Consider the following 19385-nt stretch of genomic DNA (forward strand, 5'->3'; position numbering starts at 1 on the left):
TAGTCTACCTTTACTACTACTCTTGCCCCTGCTAAGATTAGAATGGATATTACTAGTCCATTCTATCTTTTTTTTTCTTTCTTGTTGGAATGAACACGCATACATTGTATAACCTTGTTGTTTATATACTATATTCTTATTATATAATTATTCTTTATATAGCATATTTCCTTAATGATGTTTTTGCCCTATCAAGTGTTTAATTCTTTATTTATGACATGGGAAACTTGGACTGCTTCAAGGAAATTCAGAATCTCTTGCATGTTGTACGTGCGCAAACAAGCTCCCATCACCTGTTTTTGACAGGCTGTTGCATCTCGTTTAAACTCCGCAGCATATTTCTCTGGAAGAGCCATATTAATGCTGTGGGAAAATATTCTCCTCTCCAAAACATGAAATGCAGTGCTGAGTTCACAGAATTCATGCATGAAGCAAACATTTCTCAAAGAAGTTTTAGTTGCTGGCCGTCAGCAGTGAAATATACTGAATTGCAAAGGATTTTACACTTAGAAAAAAGGTGTGTGGACATTTGATAAGACTGAAGGCCCTATCTCGAGCATACTGTTTTCTTTTCCCCCCAAAAGAATCCTCTTGTTTCACTGTCTGAAAGTTTGAAGTGCAGAATTATATTGTCTGTTGAGATAGTCGTTTGCAGATTGAATAAAGCTGCAAATGCATTAAGCAGGAATCTTGTGGATGCAGAGGCTAGCTGTGCTTTATGATAGCTAAAGTGCATTGCTTCAAAGTGGAAAAACTTGTACATCAGCAGACTTTCATCTCAAGCACCTCTCTCTTTTATTTTAATCTTAAAGAGCTTTGAGCGCTCGCCATCCTTTTTGTATAGCATCTACTAAAGTTCCAGTGAAATCACCGTTTCTTTAAACTCTTGCTGTTCGCTCTGCTTCATTCTCCCTTTCTTTATAATGCAGGGAATATGATGGAATATTAGAGCCTGTCTCTTCTCCTTGCTTTCCAATATTGTGCAGTGTTAGATCAGCAAATGTTCTCTTTTGTTCTTGCCACATACAGTTCTCCTTCACGTTTCTGATCACTTTCACCCTGTTTCCCTTCATACACTAGGCCTACTGTTCAAAAGTTTTTTTTTAAATTTGTTCAATAAGGATGCGTTCAATTTATCAATAATGACAGTAAAGACATTTTTTTTGTACATTATTTACATAATGTTTTGTAACAATTTATGAACTTTCTATTCAATTAATTCTGAAAAAGTATCGTGGCTTCCACAGAAATATTACTGTTTAACACTAACGATTAGAAATTATTTGAATCCTGTGCACCAAATCGGCATAAGATTTCAGAAGGATCATGTGACACTAAAGACTAGTTGTAAAAGTGAATTGGAAGATCTATTCACAAATTGTCACCATTCTTAGTCTTTGTTTGAGCCAAGGCAAAAACTGCATTGTTGGTTATCAGCGTTTTGTGTCCATAGCACATTTACAAAATACAATTACAAATTATTCTTAATAATATTACTAAAATTATATAGGCCTCATATAACAAAGCATAAAAATCAAGTCATCGATGAAAATCAAAAGCAGAAAACACAGTTAGTTTAACAAGAAATATGGAGTCTTATTTTTTCATGATCATTTAATCACCATCATTCTCACAAGATAAATATTAAGCCAATAAATTAAGATAATTGATGTAGCCTACCGTTATCAGCATTGATGTAGATTCAGCTCTTGTCTCCTGAGAGAATTAATAGTTAGATGCCAAAAGCTCAGTCAGTTTTTGCTTTCACTTTCGGGGAATAATTGACTGGTTTGAGACTCCTTCAACGGCATAGGCTTTAACAGATTCACTTAAAGGGTTAAGTAGCCTAATAAATGGAAAGCAAAGTTTCCTCGGAAAAAATATTTTCTTGCCAATCTGGTCTGTGACTCAAAAACTATAATGTGATCAGAACCGTGAATCTGTTGGACCACTAAAACAAACAAATAAATGAGTAAAGTAATAATCAAATAAGTAAACTATTGTACCCCCAGACCAGCAGCCTGAACACGGAGCGATTTGTGGGGCTCAGTGTCCTGCTTAATAGACCCGGATCTGATCTCACCTCTTCTCCACATTCCTGCATCACTCCTTAGTTGAGTTTAAACTGTGACCTTTGTGTTGGCAAACAAGGTACTTGACCATTAGGCTACCAACGTCCTGGACATTGAAATTAGGACTCACCTCAGAGTTTGTGCCTGTTAATGGCATGTGCTCTATCGCTCGCTTGCTCTCTTGCTGCTACTTTATGGTAATGTGGCATTTCACTGTGCCTCTCTCGTTCAGCCAAAGGACAGAAACACTTTAGTTTCTATTTTTCATTGGCTTTTTTTAAGTGCACACTAAAAGAGTGCTTTTAGAAGAGGTTTGTGTGTGTGTGTGTGTGTGTGTGTGTGTGTGTGTGTGTGTGTGTGTGTGTGTGTGTGTGTGTGTGTGTGTGTGTGTGTGTGTGTGTGTGTGTGTGTGTGTGTGTGTGTGTGTGTGTGTGTGTGTGTGTGTGTGTGTGTGTGTGTGTGTGTGTGTGTGTGTGTGTGTGTGTGTGTGTGTGTGTGTGTGTGTGTGTGTGTGTGTGTGTGTGTGTGTGTGTGTGTGTGTGTGTGTGTGTGTGTGTGTGTGTGTGTGTGTGTGTCTGCGAGACAAAGACAGGCAAAAATAAAATGTTACAAATGAAGTAATGTGCACTGTAGATTATCATTTACACTGTTTATTTCTGATGTATATATTGAAAGGTCCCATGGTCAGGGATATATACTTTATGAGCCTGGGAGAAGATTTAAATGAACACGTTCTTGTTCATGACACATTTCTAGTTCAGTCGAGGATATTTAAATTTTTTAATTCCTGCTTTTACTCTAACCTACTCTCTTGCAGTCCAAGAATATTAAACATGCAGAAGACATGCAGCACTTTTACTCCAGAGAACCAGAGATAAATCCTTCCTTCTCTAGTGTGAGAAAGGTGGAGGGAGAGACACAGGGTGAGACCGAGGGATGGAAAAAGAGAAGGGTGGAGGAATATGAGGTTGCTCTCGGGTCGAGAGAGAAAGATGGATTGAATTCTGTAAATGTGACTAATATACTTGCAGCGGTTGTGTCACCTCCACTGGGACTCATTGCATGTGTGAGACCAGATACGTTGTGTTAAAGGTTTCACCCTTACATGGCCCATGAGCTGCTGTTGTTCTGATCTGGGTGTTGCGTCACCCTTCAACCCCCTTCCAGGATTCTGGGGCCCCATGAAACACGCACAGTTTCAGTGTTATAGGCCTCAAGTCAGTTCTCCACAGTCACCCTCAAGGCACCCACACACACTCGTTTGCACTTTATCAGAGAATGCTGCAAATCCATTGAATTCAATAAGGACTGCCACAGAGGTAGAAATGCAAGGGTTTGTACAAGTAGACATGTGACCAAAACCTTTAACACACTCTTAGGTAGACCATCAACCAATGAGTTTCCAGTTGTTTTTATTAAATCCAATATGCTGGATTTTTGCTGGATTTTATGGATCTTACACTTTCCTAGCTGTTGAACAATCTTGTCAGTGTGTGTAAGCACTATTGATGCTGTGATCCCACTTTTTTTCATTGCTTTGAGACTGCTGACAACATGTCAGTGCTGAAGTATGTGTAGTAAAACAAACATTAATGATTGCAACACATGCAGACTATATATTTGAGGCTTTTGCCGTTTTAATCATTTAAATTGTAATGCAATTTTAATTGTATACTGTAGTTGTGACCAAATGCTTATTTTCTTTTCTTTTGAGAGAAATTGACTTATTCAGCAAGGATGCATTACATTGATCAAAAGTGGCAGAGACTTTGACATTTTTACAAAATTTTATTTCAAATAAATGCTGATCTTTCAAACCTGTCCTGAATTCTAAAAATGTATCACTGTTTCCACAAACAAACATTCAGCAGCACAGCTGTTTTCAGCGTTATTGTTAATATGAAATGTTCTTGAGCACCAAATCAACATATTATAATCATCTTTGAAGGATCATGTCACGCTGATGACTGAATGATTAAATTAAAAATAGAAAATGGTTATTTTGAATTATGTTTTACAATATCACTAGCCTATTAGATTTTTAAAAATGCAGCCTCATTGAGCATATTCAAAAGACTTAGCCTAAATCTCAATGACCCCAAACTTTTGAACTGTAGTTTGCAGAGTGGTGAATGACATCTGAGAGCAGCAGACTTGAATTCCTGCATGCTCATCAATCAAGGCTATCATATAACTTCAAAATGCTAGAAATATAGCACACAGTTCATTTTATGTTTTTGAACAACCATGACTAAACCTGGTATTGTATTAACATGCCTGATACTCAATCCATTCCAAAAGGTCACAATCATTCCATCACTTTTCCAGGTATCAGATTTTTTTTAGCTTTTTAATTCTCTATCCGGCAGGTGTGTTTGCTTCACCATCTGGAATTCAAACCTTAAATATCAGCTCATTTAGCGCTCTAGTTTTTAAAATACAGCCTCTGTGTGTGATGAAGGGATTGATCATGAGGGGAGGTCGTGTGTGTGTATATGCGTGACAGGAATGGACATCCTGAGCTTAATCATGTTTTGGCAGCAGCAGTTTAACCTCATCTGGGGCTGGCAGCTTTGAAAGAGTCTCTGTTTAAAAGATCTCAATGTGTGCATGCAAATTCCTGTTACTGTGAAATTTAAAATTTGTAAATTTTTCCATGAAATTTGGCAACTGAATTTAGGGGGATATGCGCTGGAATCTCATGTTAATGAAGGGAGTTTTGCATTTCATGCCGCCTTGTCTTTTTTTCCTCTCTCTCATTCAGCCGTTTCTAATCTGTTTGTCTTTTTTTTTGTCTACCTGCAGAGATAACCAGAGTGAGGAAAGACATGTATAACGACACAGTGAACGGTCTGGTGGACAAGCACCCACTGGAGTTACCCGAGCCAGTGGGACCCATCGTACATCTGCAGGAGAAACTCTTTGTACCGGTCAAAGAGTACCCGGATGTGAGTCTCACTTACTTTGTCAATTTTTCTGTCAAATTATGTTACTAGAGTTGTCAAAAGTACCGATTTCGGTACTGAAATAAAAAATAAATAAAAAATGAGATGATACCAGCATTTCCCTCTGGCATTTTGAGCGCTGTTCAACAGATTCTTAAACGCCTCTGGCCAGTGTGTTGTCACGCTCAACATGTATGTCTCTGTTTGGCCGTTGTGTTGACGCGCTCTGATCAACTCTTCAAAAACATGTTGTCTTTGACGCTTTTCATTGTGCGCTTACACAAGATGTACACAGGAGTGTTTGCAAATAACGTCTATCATCGGATCCGTTTATCAGCGATTTATCTATTAGGGATCCGCTGATAGACGCCTCCTTTTAAACGCTCTCGTGTGTACCTATGCAAGCGCTCGATGAAAGGCAACATGTTTTTGAAGAGTTGATCATTGTTGCCAATCACAGACATATATGTAGACTGCATGAACACAATGGCCAATCAGAGGTGTTAAAGAATCTGTTCAATAGCACTCAAAATGCTAGAGGGAAATCCTGGTATCACATTTTTAAATTTCAGTACCGAAGTCGGTACTTTTTGGACAACTAGATGTTACCCATCCTTTCAGAATCAAGCACAGTGATTGACTGTTGCTATAGTGATGGGTGATTGACGGTTACAGTGACTGATGAAATCTATAAGTGAGAAAGTTTACTCCTGGTGAAAACATGACGTTTGGGAGTAAATACGGACTCCCTGTCATAAGCTAGTTCAGCAATAGTAGTTTTTCAAGTATCAGTCCCCTGTAGGGAGCTGGGAATGGTGCCGGAATGCCACAGGCCATGCTCTAGTAGTAGTGTAGGATCTTTTTAGCTTGTGTTGTGCGTTTGAGAAGTTTAAGAGAAGTGTTTCCACCAGCGCACATAATGTAGCTTGACGTTTAGATGGTCTTGTTTGACATTTCTCTCATATTCTCAGACACAAACACACACATCGGTGGCCATGTCACACAGGGAGCAATTTTGCTGCCTAATTCTTCTGCTAGGTGGACAAGGGAGAGGGGAAGAGAGAGAAAAGGGGGGTCAGCAGAGCATGAAATGCGTTTTCCCTCTGACGGCCCGATAAAGGCCACCCCGTCCGTCCCAGCGGACCCCCCCCCCATTACACACACACACACACACACACACACACACACACACACACACACACACACACACACACACACACACACACACACACACACACACACAACCCCAGGTTTCTCAGAGTTTGAAGCAGAGTTAATTATGATGGAAACTACTGCTCTGCTTATCTTTTGTGCAGAATGTTACTTTTTTTAAATTAGCTTTTACTTTTAAGCACTTTGTGTAATGATTGCTGCTTTACTTGAGAAATATATTCACCTCTGTATGACCCGGAAAGCTCTGTGTATAAAGGATTATTGTTAGTGGTCGATATATATATATATATATATTTTTGCTGGCCGATGTCAATGTCTTAGAGAGCAGGGTGGTTGGCATAAAACCGATATATAAAATATATAGACTTAATACATTCTCAGCGCCGTAAAAATAAAAATCCTGCATCCAACACATCGGCCAAACAGAAAAACGTATCAACCGATGTTTAAAAAAAAAGCCAAATATCGGCCGGTATTGGTCGCTAGTTATTGTTAGGAATGAGACAAATTTGAGTGGGGGGCTGCTTTTGATGATTGAAAGAAGTGTCTTGCCACTCACCAAGGCTGCATTTATTTGATTAAAAATACAGTAAAATGGTAATATTGTGAAATATTTTTACAATTTAAAATATTTTTTTTCTGTTTATCCCTATATCATGTAAAATGTGAATTCTCAACCGCAATTACTCCCGTCTTCAGTGTCACACGATACTTCAGAAATCATTCTAATATCAATGTTGAAAACATAACAGCTTAATTTTATGAAAATCTTTTATAAAAATTTAAAAGTTCAAAATAACAGCATTTATTTGAAATAGAAATCTTTTGTAACATTATAAATGTCTTTACTGTCGCAGTCGCTATTAATCAATTTAATGCATCCTTTTTTAATATATATTACTGACCCCAAACGTTTGAATGATAGTGTATTTGGTCTGTTTATATCAGATGTTTTTTATGACTTTGTCATTGTCATCCAATCAGATTTTAGAGTCCGAATATGTTGTATAGAACTCTAAAACACTACAGTAGTTTCAGTTCAACATGCTCAGCTATTGTTTTCTATAGATTAGTTAAGTTATTCTGCAGGGAAAATACTCTAGAGGGGCAAATTCTCCCACATTGGTTTTGAGCATATATATTTATGCGTGAGTTTTTTTTATTTTTTATTTTTTGGCCGAATCAACATGTAGAATCGGCACTGGGCCATCCATGAGAGAGAGAACTCTGATTGGCTGTTCAGTTTAGCAAACGAGTCAGTGCACGAGAATACGAGCAAAGTGATGAAAGCAAGCAAAAAAGTCATGATGGCACAGACAGAAGGCTGTTCTAATTTTACACCTTACCTGAGCTTTCCACTGCACAAATATTTTCATAATAACATGAGGATAAAGAACGGGATCAGCATGATTGATATTCAAAACGGTAAGCAATTGCTGCTTTGTTTATCGTTTGTATACCAGCAGTCTTCGTTTCGCTTTCCCTTTTTGAATGGCGAAAATAGACAAATATATCTGCTTAAATGGACCGTTATCTCCTTTACATGCAGGCGCAAGAATGCGCGTGCTAGCTGACAGTTCATGGCTGTAGTCCTGTCGGTGTGTTCAAGCAGATTTTTCTTCCCCGACGCAGGTGACAAGGCGACAACACAGTTGGCTTTCATCAGCACTAAGTCTTTGGCGTCGGTTTGGTGTGTCCCTACCTTAGGAGTGTGTTCTGATGACCTTCCGTCTCAGAATAGCAGGAACAGCTACTGGGAAACACGGCTGACCACCAGTATAGAATGAACTGCACAGCTCCAGCTCCATCATGCCATGGAAAATATAGAGTAACTGTTTGTGTGTTTCGAGCAACGCAAGTGGGAGGACACACACACACACACACACACCAGTGTACATTAGAATCCCCAGCTGTCCCCCTCAAAACTGTTTCTCTCTCACTGTGTTCCCTGCAAGTCTCGCCTCATTATTCTTCCCCCTGGTGGTTAGCATGAGTCATTGTTTCAAAACACACACGCATAGACGTTTTTACCCGAATGTTCTAACCACACAGGAAAAGGAAGAATAATTATAGCCGTTACTAGTTTGAGCGGGGCAATTCTAGCATGCACTTCAGTCACAGTCTCTCTGATTTGCTCTTTCAGACAGGAGTTTTGGCTCGGTCATCCAATCTGCAGCTTGATTGAGAATAAAGTGTCCATGATTGGTGATTCGGAGGTGTTGATATTTAAATAATGCTTTCTCAGTTTCCTCTCAGTTGGATGGAAATAATTTTAATGGTGTTTTATAATGTAAACTTGCTGTATATTAAACACACTGCGGTTTGACACCTGATCTAGTTACAGTTCAGGAAGAAAGGGAGCTTGCTTTACATTTTAAGCTCAATTCATGATTCTAGCACTTGTATTGTAAAATGTTATTTTAAAGTGAAGTCTATTGGACTAGAGAGGTAAAAGCATAGGAAGAGCCACACACATGGGCTCATTTGCCTAGGTCAGACTCCTCATTCAGACTAAACGTCCGTTCGCGCTTTACTGCTTTGAGAATAAACAGAAAATGGACTCTGCTTTTAGAGTAAACTGACCCAGTCCTGGTCTTGTGCGTGTGCTTCGTTCGTTCAGGTTTGGCTATACTTGTTGTGACGGCCAAATGTCCTCACGTATATAGTGAAATATTGTGACAACTCACAAAAAGGCTTCTTAATTAGCCGAAACATGTTTTTATTTAAGCCTAGTGTTTTGCACGTGATGGGTATGTTTAGGGGTTGAGTTAGGTGATGGAAAATATCATTGACCTGATATAAAATCAATTTAAGTCTAAGCTATGTCCTCACTAATATAGTGAAGTGAAGGCCAACTATGGTAACCCAAACTTGGAATTTGTCCTCTGCATTTAACCCATTCAAGTTAGGACAGTGAGTAGGCTAGTGAAACACACACACACACACACACACACACACACTGCAAACCATGGACACACACACACTGAGCAGTGGGCAGCCTTGCTCAAGTGCAGCTCAGATGTTTCCTGTCGGTATTGAGACCTTCGGGTAACAAGTCTGACTCTCTAACCATTAGGCCACAATTGCCCCTTATAGTGAAACAAACTTGTGTGTGTGTGATTTTATAAATATTTTAATATTTCCATAATTCTGAAGAACATAGGAATTAAAATAAAATAAAGGAGTCATAGAAAGGAACAGAGTAAACGGAAAATACAAGAAGAAGAATAACTGATTCTCAGAAATAGAATTACAACACGTGTAGTATGTATATATCAGTATTCTCAACAGGATTATAACACACACTTATGTGTAATTAGGTCTTAGTTCCTTTGTCTTTAGCACAGAATGTCCATTTCATAAATATAGCTTGTCCTTTGAACGTGACCGTTTGTTTACAAGTGTGTATCTGTGAGCTTGTGCTTAGTTGTGCAGCCAATCTAAAAAAATCTAACCTTAGATCAAACATCGGGGTCAAGCCATGACCTTCAAAACATCTCTAAATGTACTAGTAGTAGCCTTGTTAATACACCTCTGTCTATATACAGTAACAGTCTCTCTCCTGAGCTTTTCAGATGGAATAGACTGACTGGTATGTCTGGGAGAAAAAAAGGTGGCTGACAGACCAGGTCTATATGGAAGTGACAGTTTTCCTCCCCCTCTCTCGCTCTATCTTTGTCTTTCCTCTAGTGCTGCCAGTGAGTTTCAGCAAGACGTTTAGCTCCCTCTCTCCTTGGACAAAATCCTATTACTTCACCTGTCGTGTACAAACTGCTTTCTGCTGTAACATTGTGGTGTGTGTGTGTGTGTTGCAGGCCAAACACACTTATGAATAGGTATGTCTGTGGTGTATGTGGCCACAGGGCTCTGTGAATAATTCTGATTCATTTAGCTGGTTACATTGTAATTTCATTCACATGCCTTACAAACACCTGTATGAGTGCACACAGACACATCTGCATACGCACACATCAATTGTGCTGGGATCCGACAGTTCCTTTCCAGCTAAATTCTCTCATGGGTGCATAACGGCATTATTCAGGCCATATGTGTGTGGTTGAACCATCTGATCTCTTCTCTGAGATTCAGGAAGTGGTCACTGAGTTCTGCCTCGCTTAACGGCAGAGACGCGGCTGTTCTGCTGCAATCAGCTCACCGAAGCAACAAGCTATTAATAGAGTCATCCTTGAACTGAGAACGGATGGGTCTCCTGTCTAATGCTGGGATTGTTATTGAAGATTTTTCATAGTGATTTTCTTGCCTGTCTGATGGGCTCATTGGGGGATGGAAAGCTGTTTTTGTTTTTTTTCGTGAGGCAATATTAAGGTTTGGTAGGTTGGAGATCATACTAAAGTCCCCAGTTTTAATTTGCAGATTATTACTGGGGCTTTTGAAGCCAAAGGACTCCAATCGAGCCTCGCAAATGACATGGAGCTGTCTCTGAAAAGCTCACCGATTCATCAGAGGAGGCCCGCCCGCACACACAGACCCCTCATTTGCCACTTATGCTTTTCTGTAGATGCGCGCCTTTTCATTTCCCTGACGTTGGTTCTTAATTGCCATTTGTACACGCAGATGTTTCATATTTTCTGTGTGCTCTCAGAAGTGCAGTTTAAAAAATTATAGCGGTGCTGCACATTTGGGAACATTTTTTAATGTCAGTTGTTCTGCAGAACTCGGGAGAGGAAAACGTTTTACAATTGTCGGAAAAGCGACATGGTCATCTCACAGTTTAGGTCTCAAAAACAAAGACAAGAAAGGAGGAAAGAGCCACATTTGGAAATATTTTGGATTAGGCTAATGTCACGTTGCCATAAGGGGCCGTTCACACAGCGCGTTTTTTGTGCATGCAAGAAAGCAGTGCGAACTGCGCTTTCCAAGATGACGTGGAAGTATCAGCAAAGATTTAATTGATTTCCAGCCCTTGCATTAGCTTTACTACTAGATATATTTATGGAGATGAGAAATAAAAAAACGCCCTGTACAGCTATACTCAGCTGATGTTACGGAAATGCCGAAGCTGATCGGTTGGTTTTTGTCACATGAGATGTCTTCATCTCGCCGCGGCATAGCCTACATTTGAAATAACACATTTTACACACACAAAAAACGCGATAAATGAACGGCCACTAAAGTGGTATGTGCGGTTGTATCGGGGTAGTTTTACGAGTTCGAGTACAGAGCACAGTATCGGTGCATCCCTATTTATGTCATTAATATCAGTCCGTCAGAAAAGCAGTTCTAGGCTTATTCTTGGCTGAATAACTCTTAGCAGGTTTAAAAAGCCCTTTTAAAATTAAATATGAACACCGTTTTGGATTTAAATAAAATTAGTCAAGTCAAATAAAACCCATTTTATCTCCCGTATAGTTTGGTAACACTACTAAGATACCATTCATTAACATTACTTAATGCGTTATCAACACATTGAGTGAACAATATATTTTTAGAACATTAATGTTTGTGAATGTCATTTAATACAAACACTTGATGGTTCATGTTTGTTCACTTCATTCATTGTGTATTAAATGTTTAGATAAAACTTTTGATTTTAAAAATGTTACTAGTACATTTTGAAATGAACCCCAAGGAGAATATATGCAACAGTATATAGCCTAACTATTGTCATTTTATCTAATGTTATCTAACAAATGGAATCTTATTGTAAAGTGTTTTTTAATACTACAATTTCCATCTTTGTAACCGTGATATAGGCCTACACTTAATATATGTACATTTAATCTAAATTTTTAAGCTTTTGTACAGAAATTGGTACCTAGAACCGTGGATTTTCACTGGTATTGGTACCGAATACTGACATTTTGGTACCGTGACAACACTAGTCTATAGGCAACTTTCAGGGTTTTAAACCACTGTGTAAGGCTGATGAATTTCAGAGACTGTAATTGGGGGCCTCTGCAGACAGTCTTGGCAGGTGGACTAGAAGCCAACAGCATCTTCAGGGATGCATATGAAATTGTGTGTGTGTGTCCAGTGCAGTGGGCTGACTCGAAGTGAGCGAGAGGGAGAGATTACACAGTCTCTGCCTCCTTTGCCCTGTTCAGCATGCTCGTGTTAATTCGGAAACAAATTACATTTGGCTCAAAGAGAAAGAGGGCAGGACTGACAGGCAAAGTAAAAAGTGACAGGTTTCATCCTCTGATTCTTCTCAAATCAAGTTCCATATCGATAAAGCACTTATTTTGAATTATCAATAGTATTCTCCTGTTGTTCCTTATCTGGATATTTTGTTATAGATTTAAATGGTTTGTATTTACTATTTAATAAACCATTTAATTAATAACTTACTGTTCCAAAGTTACACTTTTGCTCTGTTTTGTAATAGTTGTCTGTACTTGCTCTTTATATTCAATATTGCGGCGGTACTACCAAAATATTGCTGACTCTCGCTCGAATGATAAATCGCTTATGCTTTTCCTCATTTGTACGTCGCTTTGGATAAAAGTGTCTGCTAAATGATTAAATGTTAATGGAACTGTAGCTTTTAGTAACTCTAGTCATCTGTTAAACCACCTGTTTACCACACCACCCCTGTGCTCATGTGGCTTTTGTTTGCTTATATTTTGTTATTGTGTGTCAGAACTAAATGCTTGGAGCTTACAAAGATTGATTTTGCGCCTGGTGTTTAGAAAGGATAAAACAAGAGAAAGAGAGGTAACTAGATGAAAAAAGATGATTTATATTAAGGATATCTCTCTCTCTCTCTCTCTCTCTCTCTCTCTCTCTCTCTCTCTCTCTCTCTCTCTCTCTCTCTCTCTCTCTCTCTCTCTCTCTCTCTCTCTCTCTCTCTCTCTCTCTCTCTCTCTCTCTCTCTCTCTCTCTCTCTCTCTCTCTCTCTCTCTCTCTCTCTCTCTCTCTCTCTCTCTCATTCTCTTTAGAGAGAGTAATTACTTTGCTCTCAAAGGACTTGTGTCATAATCTTTCAGATTGGATTTTCTGCCCTCCAAATTATTACACACACACACGCGTATAGAGAAGGAGAGAGGGATGTAAAAGAGTGGAGAATAGAAGTCTAATTTGGACCAGCTATTCAAGGTTTGGACTGGTGGACTGTCGTTTTGTGACTTTTATGTGTTGTTGGATGAGATCATTTGGAATTCTTTTGGTGTGTATAAATGTGTATAGCCTGCTATTTCGGTGTGCGGATCTGTTGCTTGCTAGCCTGCTATACACTACAATATATTGGGGGTGATTTTGGACTGATTTCACCCCTTCCGACAATCCTAGGTAAAGTCTCGATTATCTTGATGGTTCTACAGATTATTTAATTATATTTTCCTGTGGTGTGATGCTTGCCGCCCCGATCTCGAATCGTATTTATTCAACATGTGAAATACTTATGAACCGAAATAGTGCTGTGTGGGGGAACCCCGTGGACAAACGTGCACAAACTCTGGAGATTATCACATGAAACCAAACAATACCTAATCAGAAAGCGAGCTGATCCAAGACTCGCATCCAGCTCGCTCTGTAACGTGTAAAGTCCATTTTTCTTTCGTCCGCCATCTTTGTAAAAAGGCTGATTTATACTTCTGCGTCGGACCTACGCGCTGAAGGCTATGAGTCTGTTTTCATTTATACTTCTGCATCGTTGTCCGCATTGACGTGCAATTACACATGCAGAGGGAGCATGTGAAACCCAAGGGAGGGGTTCTAGCAGACCAATCACAGTGCTTGCATTTCGTGTAAAATTGCCGCATTGTAAAATTTTTGGAGCGGTGCATCCCAGTTAAGGTACGCAGCAGGGTGTACACACCCGTACACGTACACACAGCCTACGACGTAGCTACGGCGTGATTTTGGCGCAGAAGTCACATTTGATGCAAGAGATTTTACGAGATTTCCCGTATTCAAAGTCAGGACTCTGTTTGTGAATTGAATCTGTTAGTGTGTGGTATTGAGTGATACTCAACAGATCCTTTATAGCACATTTGTTTGTAAAACTCAACGGAAATCTCCAAGAAAACTCTTATCTGTCACTGCTATAGCCTCACATTTGTTTGTGCAAAAACCATGTCAATTTTTTTTTTTTTTTTTTTTTTTTTTTTTGCCAGAAAGGCCTAATGCCATTTTTTTGTGTGCAGTATGCATAAAACCGTCCCATATGATGATGATAGTGTGTGTCTGGAAGAACTCATTACTGGCTTACAATTCATCTGGAATAAAGTGGAATGGTTTCATTATTTTAGTGTTTTTAATTTTGACATTTATAAAATTTTATTTAAATCAATCCAGAGTCTGGGCAGAGTTGATATATTTTACTGAAAATCGCGTAGTGTATGACATTCAGACTATTTTTTTTTTTTTTTAGCTTTAGGCCATGTCAAACTATTTTTAGCTGATTTTAAAACACACATCATCATTAGTCTTCTAGCAACAAGGTGCATGTTTCTGCGTGAATTTGTTCGAACAACTTACTTGGTAGTGTGTGATCCTCAGTTGTTTAGTGTATGGTGTTCAGTTTTTCTCTGTATTAATTTATAAATTCAGCACATGTACCATGCCTTAAAATCTGTTGAGATTTGAAAAGTCAAGTAGTGTATTCCAGCCTTATTAGTTTGAACAATTCATGGAAAAAAGTCATTTGTTTGTGAATCAAACTACACTGGTTGCGTGTTTGTTGTGGGCAGTCAGTGAGGACAGCTAGTTTGTGAGATGTTGTGTATTTATTGTCTTTGTATTATCATCACATTTAAATCTAGCTGGAGTTGTGAGCTTGCAGTCTGACTTTATAGTCATATGTCAGTTCTGGCATTTTATTTTATTTAAAAAAAAAAAGTATTGAAAAAGAACTGGATCTTAATTCCTAACCCGACTCAGATCCACAGCTGCCAATGGAGATTAAACTGTTTCTCAGCTCTGCCACACCACACGCTTGCTTAACACAGGTTAATTAGTAATTAGCAAGGGCGTCCGATAGGTTATCTCTGCTTCTCTCTCTCCCCCTCACTCTCTTACATTCCGTTTTTCTTTTAGATATATTGCATATAGATTAATTGAATGATACACTGAAACTTTTGAGATATAATTTTTATGATGAAATAATAGAGAAAACCAAGCAGACACTGCAGAGACAGGAACAGAATGATCATGGGTTGTAATGTTTTCCTTCTCCCCTCTGGAGGATTGAACTAAATGTGATGCAGAGAGCAAGACATAATGCAAATATGGGGCAGAGAAAGCGAGTGAGGAGGTGTGCAGGGATGACTAAGGTAAGAAATGAAGTGCTGAATAGAGGATGTGTAAAGCTGCAGAGGAGGAGGGAGGTGCGGCAGAGGTGCCGCTGTGTGTCGACACCTGTTTACAGAACGAACTGAAAAACGGAGGACAGAGCAGAATACAGAAGTGATGTGGTGAGAGAGAAGACTGTTTTCTGATGCTTTTCTTCACAACGGTGACAGATGTGCTTACACTGTGGCGAGCAGATTGTTATTTCGGTGTGTGTGTGAGCGTGTTTTGTATCACTCCACTGGGAGGCCTCAGTTGGATGCATTACCTCAGATTTTTTTTTCCAACTCGCTGGATTAGCTGTTTTCAGCACTCTTGCTCCGCTCCACACATGAGTTCTCTCCTCTGTTTCTCTTGTGCTGTCCACAACTGATCAGAACCTCTACTAGTACGTTTAATGCAGTACTGCACTTTCCTCACTTTTTTATTTCTGTCTGCCCTCAGCTGATAAATTGATGTAAGCAAATACGGATGATTTTCTGAGTTCTACTGAACTAACTTACTCGGCTGCATTGTTTGGTCCTTGTTGTAAAAAAATGTCTTCATATTTTTGTAATGCACCAAGTAAGAAGGTCCCTGTGTGATTTATTATTATACTGAAAACAAATCAAATCAACAAATTTGCATTGATACCCTACAAACAACAGAGCATTCCACAAAACAGGATGAATTTCCACTTCATGCTGATTTTAATGTCTGCTGCCCCTCAGTTTGTGTGGGTGGGTCAAATCCGCTTGGGGTATTAACCGTCTGTTAAAATGTTTTTCCTTTGAACTTTTAAGATGAAATGTTTATGAGTGGTCAGCATGGAGCTTAACATCTAAGACTATGCAGCTTATTTGCTACGTTGTTTGACCTTATGGGCTTGTGTGTTGATTTGTAATGTCAACATCTACTGGTCGATTTGAATAAATGCTGACAGGTGCAGTCTGAATTGGCATGAATGCTGACTGCTGCATTTTGATTGGCTGTGGAGAAGCTGAGAGAGTGTCTGAATGCACCCTATCAAAAGACACGGCCTAATTTAGAAACCGACTCCAGACGAGGCACAGCCTACGGTTAAACTAGACAAACTGATCGCAGGTGCACATTTTATTCTGGATGCCCCTCTGTGATTTTTAGCACTTGAGCTTTTAAACTTTGACCTTCACATATCTTAATATTACAGTTTCTTCTCTGTCCCTCCCTCACACCACTCTTTTCCCATCCCAGATGAGTATTCCCATTTTCCTCTCTTCCTCCACTTCGTTATTTTTCTCAGCAAATTTCTGAAGGACGTGTGTGTGTGTTCTTGGTTATGCTGTTACCAGTACGTGTTAAATGTTCAGCAATGAAGAGTCGTGACCTTAGGAGCAGGGTGGAGTGATTGTGATGGAGGACAGCGAGTTAAGGAGAAGAGAGAAGGGAGCGGGTGGGTAGGAGGTATAATGTTGCGTTATCGTTGCTGCTCGTTTGTCTCTGTCAGGTCTCTTGGCTGCGTCCCTGAACTGCTCAACTCTCCGCTTGCTCTCACATTTAGGCTGTTCTGTTATACATCCCTACAGCTTAACACTGACACTCCTGCGCACACACTCCCGTGCACGATTCGTGAAAGGCATTGATTCTCTCTTTACCCTCTATTAGGACCCCCGTTCATCAAATCATTCAGTCATTCAGAAGCATTCCCATGAGGTATGTCTGATATGATGGTGGGTATTAAAGTTTTAACAATTTGTTGTAATAAAAAAAAAAATAAGGGCTAATAGTTATTATTATTAATATTGGCTAGTCAGTGTTTTTCAGCATAACGAAACATTGTTATTATAATTATCATTTATGTTAAGACTGATTAGCCAATATTATGTAATAATAATTAGTCTAATTTGATGGTGACTTATTAATTAAGAGTAATTACGCTCTATTAAAAATAATTTATTAATATTTAAAGGGGTTATGACGGATTTTTTATCATTTTAATGTCCCTTGAGGTTCACTTATGTTACCCCCAGCCCCCTATAACATAGAGGGTCAAAATGAGGGTTTAAAATTATTAATTTTCCACATATAGCCTATCTAATGATCTGTTTTTAAGGGGCGGCTCCTTTAAGGGTTGTCAGTAAACGGCCGCTCATTGCTAACATCATTGCATAGGGAATTCTATCAACGCCCACTCGCTATTGCATGTGTGTTTTGAAAACATTATCCATGTAAAACTGTAATTTACAGACAAAACATTATGAAATCGTTTTGTTTGAGATGCAGCTGCTCTCAGATCCATTACAGCTGACTGCTTCATTTATCAACAAAAGTTTCTTTGCACACTTTTTTACACAGTGCCTCGTTTACAAAACAATCTCCAGTCAAATTCTCTGAACAAACATTAGGGCTGGGACAATAAATCGTTGTCAATAACAATAACATTTAATTTTCCCAGCCCTAACAAACATACAATCCCCCTGACTTGGTCCAGGACGCCATTAAAAATAAACCATCCACTTGTTTTGTTTTTTTGACGCTGGTATCCCTTTGAAGTCTGTACAGAGACGTAAACAAGCTGGTTAAACGGGACGTGACAAAACGAACGTTCCTTTACTATTCTATTTACTCTTCCATTTGTTCTCTTGTCAGCAGACTCAAGCACTTGGAGTAAAGTGAATGGGCATCTGTATACTGTATCCAGTGCAGACAACCTCAGTGATTATTATGGTTTCTATTTACTTTTTATGTGACTGTCTCTCATCCGGTGTATGCAAGTGTCAGCCATTAAGCGACTGAATGCCAGTGGGAGGGGCTTATTGTGCGATGTAAAAGTATTAGTCGATGTCTCGCTCAGGACTCAGGAGGCAGTCATATGCAAATGTATTAGCATGTGACGTCACAAGTCCCCCAATATCCAAATGAGCTGTTTGTGGTAGGGGTGTAACGGTACATGTATTCGTACCGGACCGTTTCGGTACAGGACTTTCGGTACGGTTCACATGTGCACCGAATGCAATCTTTCACGTAAATTAGGCAAGATTTGTGTGCGGAACATACGTCAATTCCGAGTTTCCACACAAACATATTAAGTGTCGGAAGTCTCCGCGTTGCACTGATTAAATCTGATTAATCGTTTTTGTGATTCAAATACATGTAAAATATTACCATAACATCTGTCTTCCTGTGTGCGGAAATTTGTTTATGTTGCTGTGACAACGAAACACGTGCAAGCGCGCCTGTGTTAAGAGCGCTGATGCGCTCATCTGTGGACATTTCCGAATGCCTTTCTGTTAAAAGCGGGCTTTCCACACAAACAAACGTATGTGTGCCATTAGTATGAGAAAAAAAAATTGGATTTTAACTCTCGGGTCGGGCTCGGACATAAATATCGCATAAATAAAGATCACCACATACACGGCACGCTCGCTTTAGCCCAGCCTCTCGCTAGCAAGCGTCACGGCCAATATTGGTTTGAGAGTATTTTATTAGTGGAGAACTTTGCAGCAGTATTTTATTTCTTATTCTTTTTTTATTTTATATATTTTTTTATTTATTAGCCTAACGTTATATTTTATTAAAAAGTGTGTTTAAAAAATGTGTAAACAAATTGTTAAAAAAAAGTTTATAGTAAACAACCAGCAGTTTAATGTTTTGCATTTCTTTCCCTTACTGTACCGAAAATGAACCGAACCGTGACTTTAAAACCGAGGTGCGTAACGAACCGTGATTTTTGCGTACCGTTACACCCCTAGTTTGTGGAGCTTGATTAAATAAATGCTTTGTTTATTATGAGGACGTTTTAAGCTCCGAGTGTGACAGTTAGCTGCATTTTTTTTTTATGTGGGACAGCTATTCCTGTAAATTTCTTCCCCTCTTCTGTCTGAAATAAAATAGTAGTTTGAATTGAGCGATCATATGTGGAATGGTTGCTGTAAGTTATTTCATTTAACTTGTATAAATAACTGCAGCGGTCAAATTGTTTTCGTTC

General features: G+C 39.1%; 1 protein-coding gene across 5 annotated transcripts in view; it reads left to right on the plus strand.

Annotated features, from left to right (window-relative positions):
- qkia (QKI, KH domain containing, RNA binding a) overlaps positions 1 to 19385 on the plus strand; it is a 69488-nt gene that overhangs the window by 15686 nt on the left and 34417 nt on the right. For all 5 annotated transcript variants that reach the window (XM_079632952.1, XM_079632955.1, XM_079632953.1 and 2 more), the window contains exon 2: positions 4878 to 5020. In XM_079632952.1, the coding sequence (XP_079489078.1) occupies positions 4878 to 5020 (143 nt within the window). The remainder of the gene's footprint in view (positions 1 to 4877; positions 5021 to 19385) is intronic.

The sequence above is a fragment of the Phoxinus phoxinus genome (assembly GCF_949152265.1).
Source record: "Phoxinus phoxinus genome assembly, chromosome: 13".
In the NCBI taxonomy this organism is placed as follows: domain Eukaryota; kingdom Metazoa; phylum Chordata; class Actinopteri; order Cypriniformes; family Leuciscidae; genus Phoxinus; species Phoxinus phoxinus.